This window comes from Euphorbia lathyris, chromosome 2 (genome assembly GCF_963576675.1).
Source record: "Euphorbia lathyris chromosome 2, ddEupLath1.1, whole genome shotgun sequence".
Lineage (NCBI taxonomy): Eukaryota > Viridiplantae > Streptophyta > Magnoliopsida > Malpighiales > Euphorbiaceae > Euphorbia > Euphorbia lathyris.
The window spans coordinates 77286694-77298123 of NC_088911.1; the positions used below are offsets into that span (position 1 = coordinate 77286694).

Consider the following 11430-nt stretch of genomic DNA (forward strand, 5'->3'; position numbering starts at 1 on the left):
CTGGTTTAATCAATGGAGTGTGTTAAATGGATTTGGAAGTAAGTGAGTGATACTCTTTTTGTATTTTAATTTGACAAAATTTCATGGAATACATCATTCATCTTTGGAATTCATGCCGTCTTGAATAGTTGAATCTGTAGCTCAAGACTTTTGTTACACAAAAAAATCTTGGGAATGACGTATGTGAGTTGCTAGTATATACTAGTAAAAATCAGGATTGCTTTCATGGAATACATCATCATCTTCTAGATAAAACAGACTAAATATTAATAATTATGGAAATTTTACAGTTACCTTACAGCAAAACAGAAAATGGAGTCAGAATATTGCCGAACAAGTGAACTGAAAGCTTTTGATGACACAAAAGCTGGCGTTAAAGGACTTGTGGACGCCGGAATTACTAAAATCCCTCGCATTTTCCATCGAAGTACACTTGATGACATCGACAGTAGTGGCAGTGCTGATGATTCTAAGTTGAGGTTTCCTATAATAGACCTTGAAGGCGTGGATAAGGATTCAGCTTTGCGAAAGGAGATCATTGATAAAGTAGGAAATGCTTCCGAGAATTGGGGATTCTTTGAAGTTGTGAATCATGGGATTCCAGCAAATGTAATGGAGGAGATGTTAGAGGGTATAAAGAGGTTTCACGAGCTAGATGTTGAGTCTAAAAAGGAATTCTTCTCTCGTGATTATCTGAAAAAGGTAGTATATAACAGCAACTTTGATCTCTATAGTTCACCATCAACTGATTGGAAAGATACTATCTTTTTCCAAATGACTCCTCATCCTCCAACCCCACAACAATTGCCACCTACTTGCAGGTAATTAACCAATCTTATGAGGGTATATGTAATATGTATATCATAGAAAAGGTTAACTTAATAGTAAATTTGTACCTTTTCTTTTCTTGTGAAACTTTGAAAAGAGAAATATTTCTAATATTTTGCAGAGATATAGTTATAAAGTACTCCCAAGAAATGACAAAAATAGGAAATTTGGTGCTGGAATTATTGTCGGAGGCACTTGGTCTGAAGTCAAACCACTTAAAAGAGATGGATTGCAATGAGGGACTAGTGATTTTAGGGCATTACTATCCACCATGTCCACAACCAAAATTAACCTTAGGATCAAGCAGGCATGCAGATAGTGATTTTTTCACTGTTCTGCTACAAGACCATATCTGTGGCCTCCAGGTTCTTCATCAGAATCATTGGATTGATGTACCTTTTACCCCAGGTGCTCTTGTTGTTAATATTGGAGATCTTCTACAGGTGCACACATTTTTTAATTTAAATTCTAGGGATACCTCTAACCTAAAAATAGTAAAAAATTGTTCTTAATGTTTTTAATTTGGACTAATTTTGATACTGGTAACAACTTTAGCTTCACTTAATAAACCTCATAAAACAAAACTCTTAAAATTCGACATTCAGTGATACAAATTGTGGAAAGGGAAGAAGTTATTATTGATTAATGTTGTTTTATTGTGTGGGCAGCTTATAACAAATGATAGGTTCATAAGTGTGGAGCACAGAGTGGTGGCACAGGATATAGGACCAAGAATCTCAGTAGCCTGCTTCTTTTCCACACTCCTTGTACCGAAACCAAGGCTTTATGGTCCTATCAAACAATTGTTATCAGAAGATAATCCTCCAAAGTATAGGGAAACCACTGTCAGTGCTTACTCTGACTACTATAAATCAAAAGGACTTGATGGCACTTCTGCTCTCTTGTTTTTCAAGCTTTGAAACTTTCATTCTTCATTTGTTTGCCTTAACTTTAATTATAAACTCAAGTAAACTATTGTTCAATTTGACATGTATATGTATGTATTGAGGTTTTTACTTTGTCTAAAATAAACCATTTTCTCACCAATACTGTTAATATTTATCTTAATAAAACTTGTGGTGAAGCTCTTAGCCTAGTGGTTGAGAGTTTACCTATGACTAGAAAGGTCATGGGTTTGAATCACATCCGGGTGGGGTTGAGATTTTTTTTTAGCCCATTTACTCAACCTACTACATATCTAGATTATGTTTGTGTGAATTTTCCAAAATACCGTCAATATGTTTGTAATTTTACGGCGCGGCTGTCCCCCCTCCCGTCTGACTTCGCGAAATCGTTGATTTTGCGAAGTCTGCGAAGCTAACGTTAGTTTAGTTGATGATTTTAATTAGCATATGCAAAATCTGGACGTGTTTTTAACCAAATTTGCCAAGTGGTAAATAACAACAAAAAGACACAACAATAAGAGATTCCAACATTAAAATCATAACATTATCAAAATTTACAACAAGATTGCCACAATAACAACACTAAAATCATAACATTCTAAAAATTTACAACAAGATTGTTACAATAAACTCCTAAGAAATCATTTTAAAGTGAACGTGACGAATCTGGACCGAAATTTCTCCCTGTATTGGAAGTCCAGATCTTTTGGGATGATAAATGGAAGTCCAGACCTTTTGGGATGGACGTATCACATGGTACACAACAAGATTGACACAATATCTCCTAACGAATCATTTTAAAGTAAATGTGACCAATCTTGAAGTGGAAGTCCCAGGCCTTTTGGGATGGATGTCTCTCATGGCACCCCAGTACGTCGCCTTCCAGAAATGGATGTTATGTATTCAACCACCTTCAGAAAAATTTAATCGTGTTAGTCAGAAAAAAGGAAGCTTTGGCTTCGCGAAATGAGGATTCGCTAAGTATTTGAAAATAAATGTGCAAAAAGAGGATGATTTTACTTAGCGACACGATGATTTCGCGACGTCTGTGGGAGAAATTTATCGAATTACCTCGCAAACTTCGCGTAATCATTGTTTCGCGAAGTTAAATCGATAAATTTATCTCCGTAGACTTCGCAAAAGAGGCATACGCTAAGTGAATTTCTGGCAAAAAATGCAGAGAAAACAGTATATACTTACATTTTTCGACAAAAACAATATGATAAACTGGGAAAAACGATGAAAATAACGTAGAATCACCATTTCTTCGATGGTCACAAGAAGAAAGAAACCAAGAAACGAGCAGGAAATGGAAGATGAAGAACCATGACTTCGTTTTCTAGGATTAAGAAGATGAAGAATCAAGAGATGAAGAGAGGAAGAAGAGAAATACATGGTGATTTGGAGAAATTGTGCAGATTTCGTGCAATTTAAAGGAAGAAAGGAAGATCAAAGGCCTTTGAAGAGCAACCCGTTCGCATAAGGAGGAGACGCAGGAAGGGGGAAAATGAAAGGGTGAGGGTATTTTGGGAAAGTCACACAAACATAGTCTAGATATGTAGTAGGTTGAGTAAATGAGCTAAATATATAAATGGGTCTCCCATTTTATCCAATTTTGTAATTTTCTCTATAATTTATTGGGAAAAGTACAAAAATAAACCTTGTGGTTACACCTGTTTTCGATCAACACCCATGTGGTTTAAAAGTTTGCAAAATGGTACATTGAGGTTTATTCCGTTAGCAAATACATACCAAATTGACTAACGGTGTTAAAAGTCAAAACGAAAAGAGTTAATTTGGTCCTTATATTTATTTATTTTATAAATTAACCAATCTTATTATCTAATTATCACAAATTAATCCCAAAATAAAAAATAAAAATCAATTACACCATCTTCCCCATCTCTCCTTAATTTCTTATTTCTCTCTCTTCTCTCTCTTCTCTCTCATGTTTGTTAATTTTTCTCTCTCTAAAATTAATTGAATTGGCTGAGTATTAAACCATTTAGCAAATAATCTACAGTAAAACCTTCATAAATTAATACTCGATAAATTAATAACCTCTTTAAAATAATAATCTTTCTGGTCCCGATTTGGACTAGACCACTAATTTTATACTCATATCTCTATAAATTAATAAAATTTCATGGTCCCAACATTATTAATTGGGAAAAGTACAAAAATAAACCTTGTGGTTACACCTGTTTTCGATTGTAGTCTTGTGGTTTAAAAATTTACAAAATTGTAACTTGAGGTTCATTCCGTTAGCAAACACATACCAAATTGACTAACGGTGTTAAAAGTCAAAGAGAAAAGAGTTAATTTGATCCTTATATTTATTTATTTATTTTATAAATTAACTCCATTTATTATCTAATTATCACAAACAAACCCCAAAAACTAAAAATAAAAATCAAATACATCTTCTCCTCCATCTCTCTCTAATTTCTTAATTTTTTTCTTCTTTCTCTCTCTTCTCTCTCTAAAAATACAAAATAAAAAATACAAAAATGATTTCTTTACCAAATTATTTCTGAATTTGGACAAGAATTTCTGATTTTCTTCTTCAGCAACCTTAAAAATCTTATCAATGAACTTCTATCTATCATTCAAGTCAAGCTTTCGGACATCAATTTCTTATGAACTTGATCAACTTCATTTTCATCAATGAATAATTTCATGATAAGATAAAAAAAGAAATTAGTCTCTAGGTATCTCCAGGTATGTTGCCGCGATTTCCAAACGCTAGACTGTGAGTTCGCGACTGCGATTTAAGTGTTGCGGCGACGGCTCCTTCAACCTAGTCAGAGATCGGCGACGGCTGTGCAAGTGAGAGTTGTCTCTCCAGGTTTCTTGTGAGAGGTTTTTAGTGAGTACTGTTTCCGGTATTTTATCGATCGGTTTGGACTTCGAAGTCATTTCTCCTGTTTCTGCGCAGATCGTGTCTAGCTGGTCTTTTGTGTCCGGCGTGTTCCAGGTGAAGGCAGTGGTGGTGAATTTCTGTGGGATTTGATCTTAATTGATGATTGATTGCTTCTAGTAAATATTTGACTCTAGTTTGGAAGAGATTTTCAAGATAGTACAAAGAGAATTGGTCTTAGGGGTTTTCATCAACAATGGAGAACCATTTCCAACAACTCACAATGTCAGAAGAGGAAAATGAAGGTTTGCAGATTGTTTTACCTGAAGTTGAGGTGGGCAGGGAGGACAATGGGTTACTTATGGTGGGCGCTTTTATTGCCGATAGAGTGGGCATGGAGGTCCAGCTTTTTGTTTTTCGAAAGCTGGTTTTGCAAATCATTTTTGTATTTTTGATTTTGTATTTTTAGAGAGAGAAAGGAGATAAGAAGGTATATTTGATTTTTATTTTTAATTTTGGGATTTGTTTGTGATAATTAGATAATAAGGAGGGTTAATTTATAAAATAAATAAATATAAGGACCAAATTAACTCTTTTTCCTTTGACTTTTAACACCGTTAGTCAATTTGGTATGTGTTTGCTAACGGAATGAACCTCAAGATACCATTTTGTAAACTTTTAAACCACAATACTACAATTGAAAACAGGTGTAACCACAATGTTTATTTTTGTACTTTTCCCTTATTAATTTATAGAGATTTTAGTGTACTTCAATTTCTTCCAAAAGGCCGCTGTTACTATGTTTTAGGTGAAGAGGGAGAAATTTTCTTAGAATTGATTACATGTTTCTAAATTATCAAAGAAGCAATAAGCAATGTTAATGACCAAAGAAGCAATAAGCAGGCACACAAAAATTCATAAATTGAAGGAATCAAGTGAAACAAAGAAGAGGAGGCCTACAAGGGTGATCATTTCTTGGAGAACAGAAGTGACATGTTCTCCTCCTCTCGAGCTTCGTGTTGAGAAGAATCCAATTTCTCATTCAATTCTTCTTGGGTTTTATTTGTAGCTTGGTGCGCAGCCAAGTCCACATCTAAATAACCTTCGCCCACCTCATAACTGGCACAAAGGACCAACATTTGGTTCTTCTGTCTGTGTTGCTTTAGACGGCATTGAGAATTGTGAAAGGAAGAAGGATATTTGAAGATGAGTGAAGTGTCGAAGAGAGTAGCAGTAGGAGAAAGTTAAGCTTTATGTAACAAAGAAGAAGAGAAAACATACAGGCTGCTTGTCATTGTTATCCTTGCGTTCGCAGTTGTGTTGGGATTTTGAGTTTAAGAGAAGAGAAAAATTAATGTGGTTTTCTTATGTTCAATGGATTGAGAAAAATTAATAAAGATGAGAGAGAAGTGAGAGAAACAAGAAAATAATAAGAAATTAAAGAGAGACGAAAAAGATGGTTTTATTGATTTTTATTTTTTATTTTGGGGTTAATTTATGATAATTAGATAATAAGGGAGACTAATTTATCAAATAAATAAATATAAGGACCAAATTAACTCTTTTCCCTTTGACTTTTAACATCGTTAGTCAATTTGGTATGTGTTTCCTAACAGAATGAACCTCAAGGTACCATTTTGCAAACTTTTAAACCACATGAGTGTGGATCGAAAACAGATGTAAACACAAGGTTTATTTTTGTACTTTTCCCTAATTTATTTAGTTGAGCAATTAAATTAAGTTTTCTCTATGTACCATCCTAATATGCCTCGTGCTTATTAGGTTTGTTCATGTTAAAAGAAAATAAACTTAATTTAGTAAGCCTATCGCTTGAATGAAGGCTGAAAAAAACAAAACACAAAAAAGTCATCAATCAAATAATTTGGTGTGGCAGATGGTGGTTCAGAAAGAGCTAAGAAATGTTAAAGCTGAATACTAATGACTACTGTAAAATATAGATTAGAATTGTGATATTGTGTGCGTTTATGACAGATATGAAATTAAGATTATGTGGCAGGTATTAGATATATTACTCCATAAAATAGAAAGTGAGTGTAGAGAGTGCTGTGTGTGAGAGTTGAGTGTGTCAGAGATTAATATAAGATCTATGATTGAGTTTGAGCTTTTAGTTTAAATGGTTCCATGATATGGTATCAGAGCCGCTAGGACCAAACAATTGAGTGTTCAAGGCCTAGCAACCTCATTAATTTGGGGAACTAAAAACACATGATTGGATGAGTCTGATTGTAAAGTCCAAATCTATGATTGAGCCTTAAAAAGATAGTCTACATTCGAATGTTGGAGTCTAGAACATATGATATGTTAACGATCAACATCCAGACGAACGTTAGAAAAATAAGGATTTATTTTTTAAAGGAAAAGTTTAAAGGTTTTGGAACATTCAAGCCATTCAAAGTGCTCGTGGAGAAAGAAAGTGGTCATTTCATCAAAGCACTAAGATTTGACATAAGCGATGAATTTATGTCAAACTCCTTCAAACAATTATATGAAGGAAATGGAATCTGTCATTTCCTTTCAGTCATGAGATCGCCGTAACAAAATGGTGTCATCGAAAGAAAGAATTGAACGATGCTCAACGTGATGACAAGCATGTTAAAAAGTAAAAATCTATCAAAGGAGTTACCGAACGTTCAAGAAATTCAAAGTGCTCGTGGAGAAAGAAAGTGGCCGTTTCATCAAAGCACTAAGATCTGACAGAGGCGATGAATTTATGTCAAATTCCTTCAAGCAATTCTGTGGATGAAAATGAATCTTTCATTTTCTTTCAGTCCTAAGATCGCCGTAACAAAATGTTGTCTTCGAAAGAAAGAATCAAATAATGCTAAACATGGTGAGAAGCATGTTGAAGAGTAAAAATGTGCCAAATGAGTTATGGGCTGAAGTAGTTGACTGCGCAGTCTACCTTATGAATATATCTCCAACAACAAGTGTTCAAGATCAAACTCCTCAAGAAGCAGGAAGCAGAATAAATCCCAGTATCTCTCATTTGTGTATCTTTGGAAGCGTCTCGCATGTTCATGTACAAAATTAAGAATAAAGGAAGCTAGCTAATAAAAGAAAGAAATACTTATTTCTAGGCTACTCTGAACACTCAAAAGGTTACAATTGATCCTCAGATGCAGAAAATCATCATCAGTAAGGATGTCAGCATTGACGAAGAAGCAATGTGGGGCTGGAGTGTTGACAAAGAGCATAACTATAATTTTTTCCTTTTGCTATGGATGAAAATAATAATGAAGAGAAACCGATCATGACCCCAACATGAGCATCCACTTCGAGAGTACCCTATAGTGAAAGAGACAATCCAAATGATAGTCCAAATGAAAGGCCTAAACAATTTAGACATGTTGAAGATCTGTATGATGTAACAATAAATTTGGATGATGAATTAACTTTGTATTGCCATTATGTTGACAGTGAGCCTGTAGATGTAGAAGAAGTTATGAAAGACAAGCAATGGAGAAGAGCCATGGTAGAGAAGATCGAAGTGATTGAAAAAAACAAAATGTGGGAGGTGATCTCATTTCCAACTGGTCAAAATTTGTTAGTGTTAAATGAGTGTTCAAAGAAAAGAAGGATGCTAAATGTGAAGTTTTCAAAGTAAAGAAGGATGCTAGATTGGTGGAAAAAGGGTTCAGTCAACGACTCGACATTAACTGTAATAAAGTGTTCGTCCCTGTTGCGAGAATGGATAACATAAGACTGACGATCTTAGTAGCTCCTCAAAACAGGTGGAAAATACATCAAATGGATGTAAAATTGACTTTCTTGAACAGATATATGGAGGAGGAAACTTATATCTAGCAACCACCTGGGTATGTTGTAAAAGGCCAAGAAGATAAAGTGCTAAACCTGAAGAAGGCACTATACCGTCTCAAGCAAGCACCATGAGCCTAGTACACTCGTGTTGACAAATACTTTTAAGAAAACGCTTTTGTCAAATTTTTGTATTAATATCCCTATATGCAAGGGTGAAAGATGAAGATATGTTGTTGATTTGTTTATACATGGATGATCTTATTTTTACAGGGAATAATCCATAAATGTTTGAGATTTCAAGAAGACAATGACTCGTGAATTTGAGATGACCGATATTGGTCTCATGTCTTACTACCCTGGAATTGAAATGAATCAGAATGAAGACAAAATATTCATTTGTCAAAGTGGCTTTGTAAAAGAGATTTTGAAAAAGTTCATGATGGAACATTGCAATTCCATCAGCTCCCCAGTCGAATGCGGAATATGTTGGGGTTTAGTGTCCTATAGACAATTGTTCCAGGATATAAACCTAATATAAATGAATTGTTCTTTATATCATTTGTTTTAATAAGATATGGTTTCATAACTGTATAAAGGCAACCTCCTTTAAAGAACTAAATAAGTCTAATAAAAGGAAGGGATACGTACAAAAAAAATGCCTGTGGTATACACGTTTTGCGAACTCGAACCTGTGGTATTTTTTTTGCAAACAGAGGTCTGTGCTAAACGCCGTCAGCAAACAGAGGCAAAATTGACTAACGGTGTTAAAATTCAAAGAGAAAAGAATTAATTTGGTCCTTATATTTATTTATTTTATAAATTAACCCCCCTAATTATCTAATTATCACAAATAAACCCCAAAATCAAAAATAAAAATAAAAAATACCATCTTCTCCATCAATTTTTAATTTTTGATTTTCCTTCTTCTTCTTCTTCTTCCTCCGGTCGGCCGATCATCACAATCAAACATCAGTTCCAAATCTGGCAACCGTCCTATAATAGAAGAACAGATTCAAAGTTACAACCTTTTTAATCCCAATTTCCACATATTTCTCCAACCCCTAATTATCAGAGATCTTCATAGTAGTCTTCAACTCTATATCGACAACAGATGCCTTGTATTTCAGATCCTGCATTCACCGTGCATCCCGCAATCTCTGACGGAGTTTCTCTGGAATCAGAATGGGGATTTTGTGTTCGTCGGGGTAGGGATTGCGAACGATGCTGCGAAATTATGGAAGGATGATGGATTGAGAGTGGGGAATACGGTTGATTTGAGGAGTTTGGTTGTGGAGAAATCGAATGGCGGGTTCTGTATGCTTGCCTTGATGCTTTTGTGTCTTGTGAAATTGGGAATTTTTGTTTTATTGTGATTAGATTAGGGTTTATCAAATTAAGGTTTTCAATTTTGGGGAAGTATTGTTGCATTTGGTTTATCAATGGATTTGCGTTTCTTGAGAAATTGATGATTAACACATCTGAAGATGGTTACTGATTATGCTTTTTGAGATTATTGCATTGTTGTTACCAAAAGTTAATGAAATTATGACATGTTTAGTTTAATTTTCTTTGTTACAAATCATATCTATTAGCTTGAGAAGAAGAAGAAGAAGAAGAAGAAGAAGAAGAAGAAGAAGAAGAAGAAGAAGAAGAAGAAGAAGAAGAAGAAGAAGAAGAAGAAGAAGGTATTTTTTATTTTTATTTTTGATTTTGGGGTTTATTTGTGATAATTAGATAATTAGGGGGGTTAATTTATAAAATAAATAAATATAAGGACCAAATTAACTCTTTTCTCTTTGAATTTTAACACCGTTAGTCAATTTTGCCTCTGTTTGCTAACAACGTTTAACACAGACCTCTGTTTGCAAAAAAAAAAAAATAAATACCACAGGTTCGAGTTCGCAAAACGTGTATACCACATGCATTTTTTTTTTTGTACTTATCCCTAAAAGGAAATCCCTAAGTTTATTTAAAGTGGTTATAAAGTGTTCATACAAGCATGAAGTGAGGCAAAACATTATAATAAACTAATAAACTTAAAGCAACCCCAAGTCAAGTGATATGTTTTGAATAAGGATTGACATAACACTGTTGAGACTTGCATGTAACAATGTTTTCTGTCGAGACAGAGAGCTGATCTCACAAGCTTCAGATATGCAGATATCTGGACAGTTACATGGATCCAATGAATGGAGTTCATTAGGATTGGGGACCCGACTTGAGATAATAGGATGGGTAGATTTATCCTTGTCACCTGTTCATCTCATTGGTATTAATAGGTATAAGTAATCCTAAGACTCAAAAGAATGTTAATTAGTGATTCTGGATTATGGAATGTGATACTTTGATCCTGTTGTAACACGATCCATAACAAGGATGACTCTGGGGTGTGTACGGCAGAAGTTCGGTATCATAGGAAGTAATTGCAGGATAGTTATACATTGGATTGAGCATTTGTCACTCCTGATAAATGGGAGATACGTCCAAGGATCCCTTGTGGAAGACTTAACTCTAAATCCTTGCAAGGTGATAGCTTAAGATTTGAAATGCAGATTTCACTTAACCTATCTAATTGGAGTTAACTCGGCCTGTACAAGTAAAATGAACGTCTCGCTATATGTGACTTGACATTGCCCATAGTCATAAGATTCAGTTCAAGGATGTAGTTGACAAAAGATCGAATTATACTGTAACTAATACGGAAAGGTCAACGACAGAATCAACCTGTCTTCTTATTGCTCTAGGGGAATGTTTTGGAGCTGCCAATCACAGTTCGCGTACTCATTCCGTTATGCAAAGATTAAATATAATTCTGAGAAAATTAATTTAATAGTTGCATACGGCTAGAAGCAATAAGAACCTAATGGGTCACATATAAGACTTGGAACCCAAAAGAGAAACAGATGTTAATTAATTGACGAAAGCCCAACTGAGTCCACTAAGGCCCAGTAGTATATGGGGCACGAATTGTGTATTAAAATACACAAAGGAATTAATTCAATTTAACAATTATAATTAGATTATGATTATGAATTAAATTAATTATGGGATAAATAA

The 11430-nt window shown here is 34.4% G+C and overlaps 1 protein-coding gene across 1 annotated transcript; it reads left to right on the plus strand.

Annotated features, from left to right (window-relative positions):
• Nucleotides 1-304: 304 nt before the first annotated feature.
• LOC136220582 (1-aminocyclopropane-1-carboxylate oxidase homolog 1-like) lies at nt 305-1852 on the plus strand. Its single transcript, XM_066008398.1, has 3 exons — nt 305-821; nt 950-1271; nt 1497-1852. The coding sequence occupies exons 1-3, from the start codon at nt 313-315 to the stop codon at nt 1746-1748; spliced, it is 1083 nt and encodes a 360-aa protein (XP_065864470.1). The 5' UTR covers nt 305-312; the 3' UTR covers nt 1749-1852.
• The last annotated feature ends 9578 nt before the right edge of the window (nt 1853-11430 follow it).

Excerpts from the sequence above, each read along its gene's own strand:
- LOC136220582 (XM_066008398.1), top strand. The coding sequence starts at position 313 with ATGGAGTCAGAATATTGCCGAACAAGTGAACTGAAAGCTTTTGATGAC. Across the intron at positions 822-949 it reads CAATTGCCACCTACTTGCAG|AGATATAGTTATAAAGTACT; the intron begins GTAATTAACCAA and ends AATATTTTGCAG. Across the intron at positions 1,272-1,496 it reads ATATTGGAGATCTTCTACAG|CTTATAACAAATGATAGGTT; the intron begins GTGCACACATTT and ends TTGTGTGGGCAG.